This window comes from Cyprinus carpio, unplaced genomic scaffold, assembly GCF_018340385.1.
Source record: "Cyprinus carpio isolate SPL01 unplaced genomic scaffold, ASM1834038v1 S000006694, whole genome shotgun sequence".
Taxonomy (NCBI): domain Eukaryota; kingdom Metazoa; phylum Chordata; class Actinopteri; order Cypriniformes; family Cyprinidae; genus Cyprinus; species Cyprinus carpio.
In genome coordinates this window covers 1,334,501-1,355,745 of record NW_024879306.1, presented here as the reverse complement: position 1 = coordinate 1,355,745, position 21,245 = coordinate 1,334,501, and the positions used below count along the sequence as shown (strand labels likewise).

General features: G+C 38.9%; 1 protein-coding gene across 1 annotated transcript in view; it reads right to left on the bottom strand.

The window, feature by feature from the left end:
- Positions 1-3,702: 3,702 nt before the first annotated feature.
- The window catches only part of LOC109102797 (protocadherin-19-like), a 24,848-nt gene continuing 7,305 nt past the window's right edge, over positions 3,703-21,245 (bottom strand). Inside the window, exon 3 of the mRNA XM_042755388.1 lies at positions 3,703-4,250. Within this exon, the coding sequence (XP_042611322.1) occupies positions 3,703-4,250 (548 nt within the window). The remainder of the gene's footprint in view (positions 4,251-21,245) is intronic.

Below are 21,245 nucleotides of genomic sequence, written 5' to 3'. Positions count from 1 at the left end.
GTCTATATTATTAAGCACAGCGGTTGGTTTTGATATAATTTTTTTTAATTAGTAATAATAATAAGCTTTTAATCTTTTACATTTGAACTTTAAAGATAAATGTTTTTTAAGTCCTTTTTTTTCTTCTCTGGAAATTTCAGTTTGCCCTCCAGCCATTGCTTGGTGGGTATGGGATACAGAACTGGTCCCAGAGATTGGCCTGAATGAACAGTGGGTCACAATGAGCCTTTTCCCCACTGCTGGAGCAGCTGCGGTCCTTTTGATAGAATGAGGTCAATTCAGGAATGGAGATGGCTGGAACTGATTGAGGGGCCTACTCAAAGGAATAAGGTACAAACTGTTTTGTATCGGTAGAAAAGAGCAGCACCCTTCCCCCCCTTTTCCCTCCCCGCCTCGCTCTCTTATTTCTTTGCATGTCAGTGTCAGGAATAAATCATTTAAATTGTTCTCTGATTCCCCCTTCCACCATTTGGCAAAATGATAATTGAAACATTAATAGGATGTTAATAGGATGTGTGTCCCGGTAACCTTTGAGATAAATCTCTGTATAATGGGAAGAATTCACCCTGACCAACAGGAATCCAGAGTAATTAAACATTAGGTGACGAGGCTCATTTGGGCATGCCTTATAATTCATTTGTAGCTTAGAGCAGTGTGCGCTGCCATTGGAACAGATTTAGTAGTCGGAGGAAGAACGCATTTGTTGGTCATTACGCTGGGTTTGTTTGCAGAACTAATGATGAGGCCTACAAGCTTTTTTGAATTAGATGCTTGACTTTAAAGCCTCGGGTTAAGTGTAATGTCCTATGAGTGACCCTGATTCTGAACACTATTAAAACATAATATAGTGTAGTGCAATCACTGTAGGCAATCGGTTGCATGCATTTGAGTTTTGTGAAGGGACTTGGTCCTGCTTAAAAATTGTAATGAGGCACCCCTCTTTCAGTGTCATTTGGGATCTTTTGTCAGTTGTTGTTTTGACAGATAAGTAGCATTGAATTGCACTGGGTATGAATCCAAGCAATGATGTACTTGGCCAGTTGTGTGCATCATCCACTTCAGCAAATTAGAACGATCAGCCATTTGAAATTGACACTCCTCAGTTGGATGATTCTCAAACGGCTGTTTTATTTGGCAGCACTAGGTGTGTTTGCTGCTGTCGTTTAAAATTTTTGCAATTAGTCAGAATCAGGATATCTAAAAATGATGTTGCAGAAGGGTTCTGTACCGAGGCCTTGCTCTTATTGTTTTGCTGCGGTGAATGATTTTTTTTTTTTTATTATCGTCGCTGCAGCCGCCATTGCCACACACATTAGCATATTACTTTCAAGGAAAATTAACAGTAGATATTCATATCACATTATAGATTTTAATGAATTATGGCAAGACAAAAGATCGCTTAAGAAAGGATAATTGGTGTATGGTGAACTTGGGTTGTGCTCATTACTTTTCAACAATGCGTCTCGCTCTCTTCCTCTCCAGTTCCAGCGGATCTATTCCATTATGAGCCATTTGATGGCAAATTAAAAAGAGTGTGATGGAAACATGCAGAACTGATGAATTTAGACAAGGAGACAAAGTGGAGAACATTTAATAGTTTAATAATAAGCTGCAGTATACATTCAGTGATAATTCCGTTTTTCATGTTGCCAGAAGCTGTTTGGTGAGACCAGCAAAAACATTCAGCTACTAGATCTATATCTTTTTCACACGTTGCTGCTGTTTGTACTTCCCACATTATAAAACAAAGTATTGCAAAGAAATTGATTTTGCAATTTCGCTCCATTCCCCAATATGGCAATTCCACCAATTTTTATTTTTTTCCTCTTACAGAAAAAAACAAACTTGTTTGGTTGGGCTTGGTACAGCGTTCTTAAATGATCTGGAAAAATGAGGGCTGTACTTGATGATAGATTGCAAAGCAAGTCTGTTTCAGAGCATCTGGCTTTGCTTTACATCTAACTTATATCCATTTAGCGCCTCTCAGACACTTCTGAAATGAGTGGAACTGCCTTGAGTGACTTGAAATGATAGTTTTACTCTTACCCTTGCTTGAGTATTAAGATTAACTACCTGTTATCTTGAAAGTTTAATGTTTGTTGCAGTTTTTGGTTTCTTTTGCTATCTCACTCTAAGCTCATTGTACTGACACACTACTGTTGGTGTTGATATATATATATTTTTTTTATATTTTTTTTGTCTTTTTTTATTTTTTTGTCCACACAGAAACTTGATGGCACAAGAACTGACCAGTAAGAAACTCTTTTACAACAAGGTAGACAGCAATCAACAGTTGCCAGGGGTAACACAGTGAACAAAACTTCAAGATCAATTGAAAATTTAAAAAAAGGAATAACAGAGTCAATAAAAAGGGGACAAATAAAGAAAAAAAGCCAGTTAATTTCAAGTATAACTTACTGATAAAATAACTACACCGCATTAAATATTCTCATTATACATTTTAAATTATTTATAAAATATATTTTGGCATATATGTTTTTTTTTGTTTGTTTTTTTTTTTTTGTGTTTGAGTACAAACGCTACTGTAGCTTTAGTTGAACACCAATGTTTATTTTTTCAGTATTTACTTTCGCAACAAAACATTAAAGGGATTGTCACATAACAACAGATTATTAAAAATGATAGTAGTAAACCCTAAACAGAGTTTCACATAGCAAGACGTAAGTGACGACCCCTTCTATCCTAGCCCCATAGTCAAAATCCAAAAAAAGTACAAGACCAGAGCACAAAGTTCTAGGAAACTGCGCTCCACTGGCTACAATCAGGAAAGGGCACAGGAGATTTTAAAAGCAACAAGTCTGATGATTTTTTTTTCTTCTTCTTTTTATCCGCATATATATATATATATATATATATATATATATATATATATATATATATATATATATATATTTCTGGCTGTAAGTCTGGGGGATCGGTCTCTCCCTATACCAGTTTTTCAGTGAGCTTGAGCTGATAGCGCAACTTCATTTAGCTCCATCTGTGATAAAAAATAAGCACTGTAACGACCTCGTGGTTTGCTGACATTGGTATGTCTTGAGGGAAACAGAGAAGGGTTGTCTTATCAGACCAGTGAGAAGCCACTGAAATGAAATGAAATCTGCAGGAGTTTTCCTGTGCATTCTCCCACGATCGGTCGTGCTGGTGTTTTTATGTGGGATGTGTTTCAATATGAGTGGGTTGCCGGAGTGCTAATTTTTGTTCGGGAACAGTGAGCGGTTTGGCAGCTGAAGCAAAAACTGCATACCAAAGAAGGCATTAGAAGAAAGTTAGAAGTCTCTTTAGAGTCTACAAGGCATGACTGTACTTGGGTGTCACCAGCGTTGCACTGGAAGGTCTTTCTCCTCTAAGGGTAAGGATGTGAGGGCAGGGTGGAGTGTGTTGCGCAGCACACAGTAACCAGCCTGTCCACTGCGGATAGACGATTGCAAAGAACGTACAAGCGTTGCTGTTACTACCAAGCCACGATGACAGTCTGAGCTCGCAGACACATTTTCAGCTTCATTTGTTCGATCTCTGGAGAATACGTTGTGCTGCACATGTGTCTCCCTTCCCTGGGCCGGTTCGGCTCGACGCTTGCAAAAGCACACAAATACACACACACGCACATGTCGACACACACTCATAGTAGTGTGTGGTGTATGTGTTTTTTGTAGGGATGAGGTTAAGTTAAGGTGTAATTTAGTTGATTGGTTTGATGGGGGTGGTTTTCTTGTCAGTGCTGTAGTGGAGTGTTGTTTTGATGTATGGCATGGTCGGTTCACTGTCCTTCCCCTCTGGCTGCCGCAGCAGGCTGTGGTTGGCTATGCGCTCTGCGTCCCGGCATTTCAGCGTATTGTAGGTGGAGGGTGGTTTGGACTGGGGGCTCTTCAGGTGCACTGGGGAGGTGATGGGGCTGATGGCCTCCCTGCCGTTTCCGGCTTCGCGCACGGTGCCGTTGGTCTTGGGGCTGCAGACGGCCGGCTCCGCCGTTTGCCGCCTGCCCCTCTGTTCGGCCCGCTCCTCATCTGGCCCATCTTTGCCAAAGGTGGCAAAAGTCCTTTTGATGGTGCCAGAGTCCTCATAGTGAGGTACGTCCACAGTGGTGGCCTCAATAGACAGAGCGATGACGTTGCGGCCGTGTTCAGGAGACTTTGCTCTTGCTGGCATCGGCACCCGGGGCATCCAGCAGCGGTCAGAGTGGCCCAGGATACGACATTCATCTTGGCAGTGGAAACCCTCTGACTGATCTGCACAGAGCGAGAGAAAGTGAGAGTTAGTTTTGTTGTCTATATTGTGCCATTTGCACAGCTTCTGCTTATTTGTGGTTTCCTTCATGGATTTCAGGCACATTTTGTTTTGGAGCTTTCATTTTTTCAGCACATGTCAGAGCTGGAAATGGATGAAAAAAGGCTGTGGCATGGTGAAGAGCTCCGCTCCATCTTTACGTAAGCTAGCTCTACTGCTTCAACAAGTTTTAATGCTAGAACTTTCGAGAGCCTGTTACTAAACAGTTTAAAGGGAGCATTGCTAAATCAAAAGTGGATCCCCATCTTGTGAGTAATTGTTTCACTTTGTTGCCAGGCTTGATGAAAGGAGGGTTTAGACAGTGCAATCAGAGATTTCACAGTGAGGGACACTGGCAAAGTAGCCTCATTGTTAAATGCTGAACATTGTGCTACATCTCTGTCATCTAGCTGGCAGTTATAAATATGTAATGATGTTTTAAAGCTGTTGTGGGGTTTAAAAAAAAGAAAGATTTGTCTAAGCCAGAATTAATACAGATCTGTCCTTTGTTGTGTTGGAGGGAAGAGCTTTCAAGCTGCTTTTTGTATCATTACAACAAAAAAGCCAAGCTTTCGCTCGCTCAAGTTGAGTAGCTGTCTGCCTCTTTCTCTTCCCTTTTATTTAAAAGAGATGCATCTGTAATAATCAAGGCAGCTCTCTTTTTATTAGCAGTCAGCCCAAAACAGCTTTCTGTGTGAGTCCTTTTGACTCCATACATATTTCATTATTGGCCATCTGGTTACGACAAGGGCACTCTCTCTGCTTAAATGTTTGCTAATATACACAAATGGCATTTGCATAACAAAATCGCTTCTTCGGTTTGCTGTTTCCACATGCACCACTCACATATAATAAATAAGAGCAATTATAGGAGTAATTATGGATTCACTGTTATTAAAATTCAGATCAAGAGTGATAAAACTAATTATTTTAATGTTATATCTGATAACCAGTAAATTGCAGATATTAAATGTAAGTTGTTTAGGCATCTGAATTCTTATTTGAATGTACAGTAGGTAACAACTTTTTATCATATCATCATTTATATAATGCTTCTTATAAATAAGGCTGTTAATTAAATAAAAAAAAATGTAAATAAATAATAAATAATAATATAATATAATAAATGTTGTAAACAGTTTTGCTGCTTAATATAAATGTGGAAACTGTTTCAGGATTAATTTGATTAATAGGAAGTTCAAAAGAACTGTGTTTATTTGAAATGTGAATCTTTTACTTGTTTTTGTTATTACTGTCACTTTTTTTTTTAAAGATGATAATTTCTCTTCTTTTTTTTAAACATTACTTACCCCAAGCTTTTGTGTATATTATAAAAATTTTTGTTATTTATAAAAATTAATTTTCAACATTGCTAATAAGAAGTTTCTTGAAATGTTTCTTATGAACAGTTTATACAATATTGAGTGACTGAGTTTAAATCTCTGATATTAGTAAATAACATACAGTATATAGTAATTTATAGGTGTATTCCTTAAACATGACATTCCAAAGTCACATTGATGAATGCTGATATAGAGCTTGCAGTACTTGTGAAGCCAGTGGACACCTGTTATTGTTGATTAATTGTTGCCCAATGAATGTCATGAAACATGACAGGTTCTCACCCCGTCAATAAAAATAGTCAGAGGATCTACCACACAGATGTTTGTTGACACATTTTGTCATCTCCCCTATTGGTAAATCAGCCCGAGGGTTGAGACCTTGCTACACACTCGTAGCCCTCAGTGACAGCAAGAGATTGTGGGAAGGATTCACACATTTACATCTGGTACTCCCGAGCATGACTGATCATCCAATTAAAATCACTAATCATCTGCTTTTCCTGCTCTTTCAGGACTCCGAGGGACAACACAGCTTTGGGCCCTGAATCAATATTTAAAGATTGAAACGCGTTGCTTTCCAAGATCTCCGCTGCCAAATCTGTCACCCTTTTAAAATGTGATCGGAGGAGATTGACAGAAGTCTGGGGACACTTCAGATCTCCTGCGGCACATGTGAGAAGATGAGAGGTCCTGTGTGTTTGTGTATCTCTGTCTCGGTGCATTATGAGAGAGGTTTGACCCACATATATAGACGGCAGCATCCACACCCAGACCATCACACACACATGTGCGCATGCTTTCTCATACTAAAACTCTCAGGTGAGCAGCAGGGAGAATGGAGAAATTAAATTGATAAAGTAAGAAGTAAATTGGAAAGTAAAGCTCTGGATCTGGTTCGGTTTCTGTATTTGATGTGATTTAGCCCATAATTACCAAGTCCTGTGAACACACACACAAGTCCACATCTTGAAAGGGCTTTTCACCACCAAAAGTCAATGTTATCACCATAGCAACAAAGGTGAGTCTCACCATTATCCACATATACAGCGAGTGACTGCCGAGGACACCACACCTGCCAAGGCGCAGTCTGCCTACCCAGAATTCCTCCTTTCATTTCATAAGAATCTGCTTTTCTACAGAAGCATGGATTTATCTGCATCCTGCGGATCAATCGGAGGCACTTTAAGAAGATTCAAATCGTGCTCACCTCTTGAATGGGCAATGCTCAAAAAAGAGTGCATTTTCCAATTCCCATTCTGATGAGAGGGACACGTACATACATTGGATGTTGTCGTCTTTTTCAGTCTCGGTCCTTTATGGGGTCTCCCGTGGAGCGATTCTCTTGTGAATTACATTGGAGTGAAAGCAGAATGCCATTAACAACTCTCTCGCATCCTGTCAGTGGTTTATCCACAAAACTCACAGATGTTTCGCTCAAAGGTCTGTGCTAACCATATAACAAATTGCAGTAAGACATGAAAGCCTGTCGACCCTTGATAAAACAAGAATCTCTTCCTAACTTCTTTGCCCTACGACTACAAGAGATAGAAATATAATGCCAACAAATGGAGCAATTAAAGCTTCAATGCAGCTGATCTTTGAGTTGTGCAGAAGAGAGCAGTGAAAGGCAGACGGCCCTCCTACGGAGAATGTCTATTGAAAGTCATCAGGAAAATACGCTTGCCAATCAGTTCCGGGAAAAGACTTAAAATACAGTCCAGAGCACTATGTCAGAAGGAACATTTGCTGTCTAGGATTTAAAGCCTTCTAATTATGGTCTTGGCTTTGGCTGGAGGCGGAAGCTGCAATGTTTCCTCGCTCTTCCACATTTGTAAGTAAAGCGCAGAGTTTATGAAAAATGTCACAGGGATGAAAGTCCCACAGCAGTGCTGACGTATCGGAAATATTGGGGTTTGATTTTTGCACCGAGATGATAAAAGAATGCATGAGGTGTTTTAAATATGTGTACTGCAATCTGCATTCTGCAAGGCTGAAGAATAATGAATAGTGCCACTTGTGATGCAAAGGCTCACTTCGTAAAAACCCACCAATGCTGTCAGCTTGCAGTAGAACATCATCAGTTTACTTCATGAGAGAGGAGCCCAGGCAGATCTGCCTCCTAATGAGGTGGAGAATGAAGCTTATCTCGTTTATTTAGCCCTGGTGACCGCAGGTCAGTGGTCACAGTGAGTTTGAAGTAAGACACGGCAGGTAAAAGATTTCACATTGCTCTCTACCAATAACAGGGTTGTGCTCCATTCAGAACTGAATTGGAAATGCCTTGGAAATTCCAATTCACTTCCTTAATATGAGCTGATGTAGCAAACAGGATACAGGATTGTCATTTGTATGAACTGAAATTATATATACTACATATGGACAGATAGGACAGAAGGATGGATGAATGGAACACTTTGTTTCACTTTATTTCCCAGATTTTACCTTTGTTACATTGTTTTGAATTGCAGGAAAAAAGGAGTAAATTTCTCTTCATCTCACTCCAATTCTAATTCAGCTTCCTGAACTCTAAATTTTGCAGAACACTGCTCCATAAAGTGGGGTTTTAATTCATTAAAAATATCTGTTATCATAAATATGGCTAAATGAGCTCAATTTGTGTGTGGGCTGAGTGTTGCATTCCTAAAACAATAGGAATGGCTTTTATTTTGGAAACAAAATTCTGAACATCTTTTGTGTCACTGCCAGACTTTCATTTTGTTTGGAAGCTATTATGCTCCTCCTTGGAAAACGCACTTTCTTTTCTCTCCAAAAATACAGGCATGAGGTTCGCAGTGTTGTAATGTAATGCGAGAGAGGGCCAGAGAAAATGCCGCTAATGTACCTGTTTGAATAGGCTTGGGCTCAGAGAGTTTATGAGGGAGAGTGGGCATACTCACATCCTCTCAAACACACTCTGCGACTGGGGATGTAATTGCAACCACGGGGCCCTGCAGTTTTCACAGTGACACTATTCAGTCACTTTGGATTTATGGGCTCGGGGAAAGAACGTAATTTCTTTGAGGAACAAGGTGAAACAGCCGAAGAAACAAGCAAGATGTTCCTAATATATCAAACCGTTCTGAGCTGCACAATGATTCATCGGTTTAAAGATTAACTATATTAAACGTGAATGTGTTTTGATGCGGTTTTGAGCATAAAGATTGTATAAATCATATTTAGACACATTCTGCCTCAAAAAGCATATTTTTCTTCTTGTTTGTCTCTCTCTATTGTTGTTCCGTGTTGACTGATGAAACAATACAGCTTCAGCCGGCTCCTGTGAGAAATAATCTGCCGGAGTGAGAGGGCAGACATCAGTTTGGTGCTCACTTTATTTCTTTCTTTTCACTGCAGGTGGGGCAAATACTGACATGGCATGAGAGAAAATAGGTGTAATTATAATAAAAATAATAAATGTGATTTCTAGTCATTCTTTAGAAAGAAGAATAAAACAGCAACAATGTCAAATTCTGTACTTTATTTATTTATTTATTTATTTGAATTGACTATTTACTCTTATTATTAATAATAATAATAATAATAATAATAATTTAATTATATTAATAATATAATTATTTATTACTACTATACACTCTTTAGGAGAGAATGGAAGAATTATTATTATTGTATGTATTTATTCATTCTATGTCTCTTAATATTTATTATTTCTGAACCTTTCTGCTTGCTTATTCTTTGTAATAGGTGAATCATTAAATGGTATGTCAGGTTTATTTGGATATATGAGATTTGAATAAATGTTTTGCAAGCATCCTTCATCTCATTCATGTCATTCATTGCAGGCAGAGGAAGAGGCCGGGAGGTCCTGGGTGGCTTTGCGGCACGTCGGTCCAGGATGGGGGTCATGTTGGGAACCTTGTCTCCACTCTAACACTATCGCAAGCTGCCATGCACAGGCTCCGACAAGCCAGGCAGACGCTGGGGGCTTCCCACGAGGGAGAGTCCAAGTGCTGCTGTCATCCCAGCCAGGCAATTCAGTCTGTGCACCATAAATCAGCCGCGAGCCCTCATCCCGGCGGGATCACAAGATGGAGTGTGATGGTCTTGTTTTTACAAACAGTGGAGGAGGATGCGTCACTGAGCCACGAAGACGGCACTCGGTGCAGAGACCTTGCCATCTAGAGCAGCTCTCCAGCATTCTCACTCCATCTGCTCGCTCCCTGTCTTCCTCTTTTTTTTCTCCCTCCCTCTTTCACACCATTCGAAAAATAAGTCTGTTTTTGTCTTACCCCTGTATATCTGCTTCTCTCTGTCTTCTCCACTCAATTTTGTGACTCCTTCATGAAAGTGACCTTGACGTCCTCCGTCTTTCTTTGGTTTGGATATTAATTTTTGAGGATATTACTCGCTGCTTAGCCTTGTTAAGGACTGTCATATGGATGGCAAATCAAGGGTTCCCTGTGCCTGCTTCTGTGTCTTAACATTAGTACAGTCAATTTATCAGGAAGTAAATCAGGGTCTGGTTTATCCTGCTCTGGTAAGTGTGTCTGACAGCCAGTCTCCTCAGTGAAGCCATCTGCACTCCTTTAGTCTCAAAAGCACTTTGACAGCTCAACTTATATCTGTGGTTTACCACCACACTGTTCTTTTTTGACCGCTGCCTTTGTGTGAATTAGTGCCACAGCTACAAAATATGTCTCTCCGCCTTTCCTCCCGCCCCATCAGACCCTCTGTGGCTGGTCCTAGTTAAAGAATGAATTTCTACACTGGTGCTGACAAACAATGCGGTAGCCGTAGATTGGTACAAACAGTATCTGCTTAACAGCTGTGTAACTGCATGAGGGAAAAAGACATTGTGATGCTGTTTCATGAATCACTTTGAAGCAAAAATGAGCTGCTTTATGTTGGGGAAGAGGAGGGTGGAGGCTAGCAAATGGACTGCTTGATGTTGTGGTAATGAGTTGAGCATGTGCTTCACACAGGTAGAATCTATTTCTTTTCTTTTGTGGTGAGAGACGGTTTAGTAGCATTATTTGTTTACAACAGCATTACGGCGTAATTGTTACAAATGCTCTTTATACTGTATGCAGCTAGATTCTCATGTTGTGATTCATTGCTTGCCAACATTTTTTTATGAACTCAGTCAGGGGATTTCAAGCTTTTTGATACCACAGACCACCAAATGTTATGATCTGCTTTCAAAGAGACACCCTTCCTAAAATTAAAATAATATAAAAAATTACTTTAAATATATTATTAAATTCCTTAATATAATATAATATAATATATAATATAATATAATATAATATAATATAATATAATATAATATAATATAATATGGAATAATATAATATAATATAATATAATATGGAAAAAAAGTGAAAAATAAAATGTGTGAAACATTAACTGGAAAATATTTACTTTCTATTCAGCTAACAGTGTATCTTTTTTATAGTAACTATTAGAGTACTATTAGAGTACTAATAGACAATATTAAAACTATGGCTGTCAGTAGTAGCCTTTATTTTTAGCCTTATTTAATTTATTTAAGCATTGAAATTAAAAGGTTGATTCTGAAGGATGTACACTTTCCATGGTAACCTCCACAGTCTTTCAGCTCTTTATTATATAGAAAACCAAAGCTTCAGAGACACTATGTAGAGTTGAACTGAGCTAAAGGGTTAGAATCCCTTGAGGAAGGCCAAAGGCCATCTCTTATCCTCTATCCTCTTAGAGGCCACTGATATAAAACACTGGGAAATATTTGACAGAAAACTGGATTTTATGTCTGTGGGTTTGGAAATTACAGATTAGCTCATTAGTTCTGGACAAGCACAGAGAAGGCCATTGTAGTGGTACTCAGCCACTGAGTTCTTGATAATGGTGACCCCAAAATTAACCTGACTCATAGATCTGGCAGCCACCGAGGCATGCACACAAAGGCATTAAGTCATAATAGCCAGCTCTTCTTTTCCAAAAGGATTGGTTTGTGGAGGACATCTTTAAATAATCTTACAAATGCTGCATTCTGTGTTTAAGCTTGACCGAGCAATGTAGCTAATTTACTCTCAGAAACCCTTGAGTCTGAGAAGAGCGAGAGGGGCAAAGCAGAGAGTAAATTACATCTGTAAGGGGATGGGCTGGGCTTTGGGGGTTGAGGGTTTGGATGCATGGGAAGTGGAATGGAGGATGCAAACTCACTGGCTGCAGTGAATTAAATCATCTGTGAGAAGCACATTGCCAAAGTTAGTGAACCCCTCTGAAATCTGCTCGAAGCAAGCCTATGAGATATTCTTCTATTAGGACTTAATTTGCTATTCATAAAGCATCCAGCCTAGAGAATGTAACTGGCTTCAGGGCATGGGTGGCAAAAATAGGTTTGTGGGTGGATGAATGTACAGTTCTTTTTCTGTTTACTCTTTGTCTCTTGACTTTCCCTCTTTTAATTTTTTTTTCTTTCTTCTTCTTTAATTAATGCTTGCATTTGATTTGAGAAAAATAAAAAGAATAATTCATTATAACTGGACATTTGAATTCAGGCAAATGTGTAAAAATAGTAATATTGTAAAATATTACAATTTAAATTAACTGATTTCTATTTGAATATATTTAAAACTGGTAAAAAATTAATGAATAGAAGTCTTTTGTAACATAATTGTCTTCACTGTCACTTTTGATCAATTTAATGCATCCTTGCTGAATAAAAGTGTTAAAGTATCTTTCTGACCCCAAACTTTTGAACGGTAGTGTATATAATTATTCATGTTATGTATCAATGTATATAACATACACATCCTCAAAAGCTATATTATTCATGGACTGACCAAAGCAGAAGTGGCTATTTAAAGCCCAAAAAGAAGAGTTAACTTAAAAACCTTAACTTCCTCTCCCACAAACTGCTATTGCTTCATCTTCCTCCCATTGTGCTACTGAAATGTTTTTAAATAGTTTTTATGCATCTTGTTTTATTCAGTGGGAATAAAGCCGGTGCCCTGTTCATGTCAAGCTAAGACTGACACAAACGCACCTGGACACAATGCAACCTGAGTGCCTAAAATCAATGTGTCTTCTCTTCAACAGCTGGACCTAAATGCATCAGCCGAATACTAATATCTCCAGACTGTCATTCCCTGTGAGACGTGTGCGAGCGGCCTGCTTGCATAGACTCTGTTACATAATTAATGCAGTGTGCCTTCTCATTCAGGCATGTTCACGGTGTCAGTCTTGGCTATGCGTTTTATATTCCGTTTTATCTTGTTTTTCAAGCTGGCCTATCTCATTCGCTTTCTTTCATTCTTTTGTCTTTTTTGTTTCTCACTCTCTTCTTCATGCCCATGTCTGTGTCTTTCTCCTACTTTCTTTAAACCAACTCCCTTATTATTTCCTACATGCCTCTTCTGCCTTTCTCCTTCTTTTACATTCTTTCTTTTCAGGGTGACGGCACACAGTCTGACTGCTTGTTTACATCCCATTTGTCTTTTATTTTTCAGACTTGATTTACCTATGCATATATAAAGACGGTTAGGAAAGTGCTACCTGTAATGGAAGAGTTTTTTACATCCCATTTGTGTTTTATTTTGCTGGCTCACCTGATGCTTATAGTGCCACCGAGGTGCATCGAAACCCAGGTCCAGGTGCACTTTAGCCGTGCAAGTCGGTAGCCGTCTGGCCTCTCACCAGGGATGCCACACCCCGATTTATTTTCACATCCCTATGGACACTTACAGTCTCCCTTTTTATTAGTATTTCAATAGTCTTCACTCCCCACATGCCCAAAAACAGCAGTTCTCGCCAACCATCACAAAACGCAGTATAGTACTGAGCAAAATTAACAGGCGGATCAGCAATGCAGCTGAAATGGCAGCAGACCTTGCCTTGAATCACAGCCAGACGGTGGGGAGGGGACATATGTGATTGCTCATCTATATGCTGCAAAAGCTTACCTTAAAGAAAGTATGAGTCATGCACCGAGCAGAGACTCAGCATTGTGGGGCGTATTCCTCAGTGTAAACCCTGAGATCACAAACAAGAGGAAAAACAGCATAGACGAATGTCAGACTCGAGTTGAGTCAAAGGAAGTTAGAGGGTCATTGGCGATGGAAGGCACCCGGTTGTGTCAGAGGGGTGGGTGGGACTGCGAAAGGCACAATGTGAGCAGTGTTGCTGTGGCTGAAGTTAATTGGATTTCCCTGGTGCCCACTCCTGGCCACATGCAGGGCCGTGACATTAAATGCCCTTATCCATGACAGAAGAATAAGACAGAGTACAGAGAAAGGCACTAGTCTTAAGAAGCCCTGGTGACGGTCCCCAGTCACCTCTCGTGCTCTTTCACAATTCCAGCTCAACTGGGGCGGTGCTGGACTGCAGGGGTGAGCAGCTTGTATTTATGCTATAAAAAGTGGCTGCAGAAAGTATTAGGACACTTGAATCACACTTAAAAATATAAATTTTTGTTCAAGAATATTAAAATATTTATCTGCAGATGACTACTTTTCTAAACCACTTTTTTTCAGTTTTGGTGTCGTTGAGATTAGGGTTTTGAGAACTTTGAAAAATAAAAAAATAAAAATTCTGTAACAATTTAGTAAGGTTTCCAAAAATATTTATGTTTACAACACTGATAATAATAATATTAAATGTTTAATGAGAATCAATTCAGCATATTAGAATGATATCTAAATAATCATGTGACACTAAAACTGCAATAATGGCTGCTGAAAATTCAGTTTTGCCATCACAGGAATAAATTCTAAAATATATTAAAATAGAAAACTAAACTGTAATAATATTTTTCACTATTACTGTTCGCACTGTGATAATGATCAAATAAATGCATCATTGGTGTGCACAGCATCCTTTTTTTTTTTTTTTTAAACCATCATCTTACCCACCCCAAACTTAGAGAATGAAGTTCGCTCCCATTAATAAATTTTTTGTTCCCATCTACACATTTCTAATTCTGGTTTTCTGTATTTCACGACAGGGTAGCATTCTGCAGGATCAGGAGCAAAGCCTATGAGAGGAGTTTGACATGGGAGCTAATGATCCTGAGATTAAAAGAGACATCTATCACCAATGAGAATCATCCAAGTGACAGCACAGATTAGGATGGAGACATATTAGGCTGCCTTTTTAAAACTTTTGTGATGTTAATGTGACAGAAATAATGAGTAAGATTGCATATTATCCTTTAAGATGGGAAGACAAAAAGTGTCTGAGCACCTGCTGTGATGTTTAGCCCGTTTGGTTGTGTTGATCTCCAGTCTTGCAGTGCAGCAGCCCATTCCAGCCTACACTTTAATGGGTAGTGCATGAGAGCAGGGGAGCATCATTAAAAAACCCATTTTGAGGCCTCCTTGTCTCCCATTAAACTTAACAGCCAGCCTTCCCCATTAGTTTTTATCCTCCTTTTTAAGGGGTTGGGGGCAAGAGCCCTAAAACCATGAAGGTTAATTGGCTTCCCAGAGGATAGAGTAACTGAGTTCAATCTCCACTTTTTGAAAGCCTTGAAAACAGACCATAGGTGAGGCATGCAGGAAAACAAAGTCTGTTGCAGTGGCACATTCAGAATGCACACCACATTTTTTTTTGATGCATGGAATAGGTCTGATTATGTTCTTGAGGAAAGGGGATGGTTGAAGATTTTGGGAGGGATGAAAGGATTTGAAAGGGTATTTGAAAGTGGGAGGGTATTTGCACGTGAAAGGTTTGCTGAGGTTTTCTGCGTTGTGAAGCTGTCTTTAAACAGAGATGAAGCCTTTGGGCGAGGTGGGGAGGCTCCCAGGGTTTGTGGCCGTAACTGATCTCACTCACCAGTTCCTGTCTTTAATCTTTCATCAATAGCTGATAATATGCCCAGCTGAAGTAATTTCTATGCAGGAGAAGAAAATGAACTGAATTTTAACCCACTGAGATCATCTGCATTGGGCTGAGGGAGGATGCAGTGAGGACAGAAGGATGAAGGAGTTGAGGAGATGAAGGCATGCCTGTGAACTCTGTCAGTCATTGCACGTTTGATGATACGTGTGCGTATGCGTATCAGCCCATCATTTCATGTTTACACCAGGGCAAATGAATATACATCAGAGTGGCAGGATACAGAAAGGCCAGCTGCCCAGGGTTTTAACCTTTTCGTAATGGCTGTAATTACCTCTGACGAGCAGGAGGCGTCATTTTACTGTTACGATTCAGGATGAAGGGTTTTATGGTTTTAGTGATGTGTGTTGTTTGGTTTTATGAAGACAAAACTGGAAATATAGCAGGGAAAGGAAATGGGGAGAGCTTCAATGCAGTCAGATGCATGCTGCGTTAATATGAATGGTCTAAAGCTTCTCTGCACTCAGATGCCACATTATTATAAAGGGGATTAAAAAAGAAATTCTCGCACTGCCGTATTTTTTTAGCAGCCATTTCTCTCTTTCATTTATTTTTTCCCCCCTCTCTCTTTTCTACCCAGCTGCAGTGATAAATGTCTCTTTGTATTCTGGACAGAAAACTGCCGGGTACAATGTAGTTGTCAGAAGACAGCTGATTTTTTTCTTTCTTCACCGCTGCAGAGTTTATTCGTAATCTTTCCTTGAGTGTGCGAACACTGGCGATCCAAGAAACAAAATGCAGTACACAACTGACATCTGCTAAAGTAAATAATGTGTCCAACAGATTATCGTGTTTGTATAAGCGTGGGCGTGTTTTTTGAGTGCAGTCCACTCTTTTAATCAGCGCGCATTTCAGTGGACACGCATTTAGTTTTTGTTCGTAAGCGTGGATCAGGAATGTTGAGTTTTAGTGAAGCGAGCTGAGCTATTCTAATGGGAGTTAATGGAGTTGAGTGGGGCTTGTTGTGGGTGCTGTGGGCTTCATGCCAGCAGGGATCTCATCCTACCGTGTATTAAACTGCCTGCCTACCGATCGCGGCTCACTTTTTGGCAGCACTCGCCACACAGTCCAATCCAATCCCGGTCAAAAAGAGAGGCTGTGAGGATGAGCGTCTGGTTCAGCTCGTCATCGGCACTGATGACATTGCACTGATTGGATGAATGTCCTAGTTCTCTATGTGTGATTTGTAAGTCTACAGGGCTCACAAATGTATTATATATATATATTTTTTTTTATACTGTCCCTGCCAATATTTCCACTGACCCTAAAACAAAAGAATAATTGATTTTTAATTTTAGCAATGTATTTTTATATTTGCAAGATTTTTTCATTAATATTCCCTTTGACAAATGAAAACATTGCAACAACCTGGAAATGTATACAGTGTAATATAAATTTATAAACACTTTTTCTGGAAACAATGGGATGAAATACACAACATTACTAAATGGTTTGTAGTTTCCTATTATTGATTGGTTTGTAGGTTTATGCATATTATTTGTTATTTTTGAAATATTTTTTTTATATTGAAGAAATTTTCCACCATGAATTTATTAAAATATATTATTGATGACATAAATAATATTATATAAAGTCCAATTTTGTGATATAAAGTAAGTGTTTGTTATGAAGAGTTTAATTTATTAGTTCTGTAAATTAATAATTTTTTTTAGTACAACTTTTTTCCAATTTTGTCTTATCTCAGTTTTGACTCATATTTCGGACTTGTCATAATTATGATTTGTCATTATTGACTTTGTATCTCATAATTTTGATTTTGTCATAATTTTGACTTTTTATCTCATAATCTAAATTATCATATTATTGTTTTGTCTTATTATTTGTTTGAATTTTGTAAGTTTAAATTTAAATTTTTTAGATGATAATTTCGACTTATTTTTTTTTTGTTTAGGGTTTTTTTTGTTGTTGATCAAAGTGTTTTGATAGCATAATTTTCTAACAACAGTAGGGTAGGGTATTGTATGGAATTGCTTATCAATTCTGATTCTTATCGATTCCTAATTTCGATTCCAATAAGATAAAAAATCCAATATAAAAAAAAATAAGTCAAACATTTAGATGTCAAACATGTATTCTGTCTTTTTTACAAAGCATTCTGTTGCAGCTGAATAACATGAGCAAAAATCAGCAGCCTACAAAAAACTGCAAGATGAATTTTGCCTGTGATACAAAAAATGCTAAAAAAAAAACATAGCAAAAACAACTAGATTAATATAAATTTCAAATATTAAAGTGTTAAAGACAAGTAAACAGTCAGTAATAAGATAGGAACAAACAAATCAATTAGCAATATCATTTCAAAATTAGCAATACAAAATTTCAGGTACAGAAACTGTAATTAAAAGTTTAAAAACACTGCATAGGACACAGTTTTTTATAAAATGGTAAGATTAATCAATTTTATTAAATATATTCAGTCAAGATCAGTGAATCATTTTCTTTTGTTCTTTAACATTAATGACAGGCAGCGCGTTTATTAGGCTGTTGTCTCTTTAAACAAAAATACTGTACATATGTGTTTTGTTTCTCATCTGTTTACGTTCACGTAAGACAAAAACGGCTGTGTTTATGATTGATATACTGATGTAGTTTTCTGTATAGGTGGGTCAACAAATAAGAAAGCAGTCAGTTTACGGCTCGGAACAAAAACACAGTGGAAATCACGGAACGGCCGAGAACGGACACCGCAGTGCGACCGCCGAGTGCTGCTCTCTGTGCACGCGCTTGCGCTTCATGTGCGCTGCACACAAACAGGGCGCAAATTCTTTTCCTTCCTTTACTTAATCGTTTTTAATCAAATTGAAATGCGAACGCAGGAATTCGTTAAGCACGCTTTCGAAATGCATTTCTCCTTATCCTATCAAATACCCGGTTCTTGGAAATTTGGAACCGGTTCTAAAATGGAACTGGTTTTCGATACCCAACCCTAAACAACAGTGCAGAATAAATCACTGAAAACCAGATGTATGGATGGATGGATGGATGTAAAAGATCAGTGAATGTAAACTTCTCATTGGCAGGGCAGCACTTAACCGAAAGCATTTCTGTCAGCTGGCCCAGAAATCTCTCACATAGACCAACGGACCATCCTAATTCTGAGCTATGCTCTGCTCCACCTGGGTGGAAGTATCTGGGGCGGGATACAAGAAATGCTTACTTTTGTGATTTATGCTCTGCTCCACCTCGCTCTGCTTACTTGGAGACCTGGGCTCCCCAGTAGCAGACAAGAGCCCTCCACAGGGATGGACTTTGTCTCACCTCACTATTAGTTACGTTCCGGTTAGAGCACAGCTGGGGATGCGGTGAGGCTAGTTTCTTTTTATCTTCTGCACTCTAGAGGATGCTTTGCCCCTGGGCTTTGTTACCTGTGGATTTCCATGAGTGCAAGAGAAAGGAAAGTAATGTGGGTTTGGATGAGGGCCATGAGTCAGGAAGTACCTGAGGATTGTTACCAGTTGGATAGAGATAGAGATGTGGGTTGGGTGGGAATGAAGTGTAGTTTAGTTAAACTATCTCTAAAAAAAAGATGATTCAGTAAGTAGAATTTGGCACAATGCAGATGGCATGGCACCGCGTTTTAGCTGACCTATCCGTCTACCCTGCTAAAACACTCACTCAGTGCTTTTCCTTTTTTACAATCTCTCTCTCATAAACCCCTTAGACACACGCTTTTTCATTTCTCTTTCCTTTCTGTCTCCCAAAATGACTTGAGATTGAAGAGCAGCTGTTCTTTCTCACCATGACTATCAAACAGCACATTACCTTGCCTTAATCTTCTCCTCTATGTTGAGCACGAGGCCAATCTCCCAGTATTCCTATCTGCGCAGAATTGCACACAGTTATATACGTGTTCAACAAACAATTGGGATTCAGTCTGTTTTCTGAGGAGATTATTAACACGCAGCCACAAGCGTTGGTCCTGAATAAGCAATGAAATCCTGAGCCCTTTTTTCCTCAAAGTCCCGCTCTCTTTCTCACTTTCCATGAATCAAAGCCAGGATTGTCTGGAAAATGAGCTGTCAACCGAGGGTTCGCAATGAGATACATCAGCCTCGTTGCCAACCCTAGAAATAATGAACTGCTCCTTTTTTCCCTCTCTGATATGTTCAATAAGCTATCCATAACAAGTGCAGAAAGATAAGAAGCCCCCTCTTGAGCTGATTAAACCCCATTCCGAGTATGCAGAAGAAGGGTTTTGGAGACTGGGGGTTCAAGGCAGAGCAGTGCTATTCAGAGTTATGTGATTGTATAAGATGTTTTTATGTTTTTGAGAGGAAGGGAACACCTTCAAAGAGAACGACCTCAAGGCCTACCTGCCAGAGTAAGGCGTGAAAGCTCTGAATAAAAACACGATTAATTTCCTCATTTTTACACACTGTTGTGAAGGTAACCGCTGCAGAGCTAAGCTCCAACACCTTGCAGTACTACTCTGACACCTTATAGAGTGAAAAATGCTTGAATGCAGGAAAATAAACAGCACGTTTAAGGGGGCGTTCACACAGGCACTGTGTCTGTGCTATTTTTTTAATAACGAGTCTATTTTACACAGTTGGACCTGGCCAATATACACAATCTATTCAAGTCCATTGTGCTCTGCCTAGGTTTTTTTTATTTTTTTTTTAATAGATATATATAATGTTTTTCTTTCTTTTTTTTTAGTATTGGTCCTTTAATTGTTTATTAACTTTTAAATGTTAAAATTGGATTATTTGAAACAATAGTATTCCTTCTAGATTTTTTCTTATTCAAATTCAAGTGTTTTTTTTTATGTTTTTGTCAAAAGTATGTTTTCCTTAAAACTGTTTAATTATCATGATTCACATTTTTCATCTCAACCCTTCAAAACTTTCTTCTCAAACATTCTTAGTCCCGCCAAAAGCCACACAAATTTATTTAAAAGACTTTTTTCTGTTTAATTATTAGAGCTTTATATATATATCTTATACCAACAGCCACACAAATATAATATATAAAAGGGAAATATATAATATATACACACATAATACACTACACACGTGTCTCATAATAGACAGGAATTCTGTGAGTCTTTAATGTCTGATTCAGTTAAATGTTAATATTAGTTTTTTAGGGGAAGTCAGCTGTCATGATGCACCCTTGAGGCTGCAGTTCAGTTCAGAGCCGAGTGAAAACTGCACCAAACTGTCAAAGACATCATTTCTCCTGCTCTCTGCACACTGCTTACCTGACTCTAAGTCCTTCCTCTGTCTTACTCTGTTCCTGTCTTCATTTTGACATATGTCAGCATTTGTATTAGACGATCAGAGGCACCCACGCAAAAATAAAATAAAATAAATAAATGTTCACCTAAAAGTTTAGGGTGAGACTGCAGAGCAAAAACTGTTATTTATACGTGTCATTTCTTTTAATATGAGGAAAACTGTCTGGGAAGTTGAGCATTATGGGGCATGTATACAGATCTTGCCAGTAGCGGATTGGAGAGAAGGAGAGGGGACGAAGGGGGAGGGGTTGGTAATGAGTGTAGTGTGTCTGTGTGTGTGTGGGGGAGGGGGAGGGGTTTGGAATAGTGGAGACAAAAAGGGAAACTCTTTTATCAATTTCATCAAAATCAATTAGAAGTCGGAGTCCGTTGATGGGGAACTGGGTGGTGGAGGGAGTGTGAAATCCCGGGGCATGGGAGGAGATACAAGCCTATGGGGACAGAGGAATTGATGAATAAAAGACTCCCGGGGTCGGGGACACTCTGAGTGGAACATGCTGGAACTCAGCAGCTGCAAATTG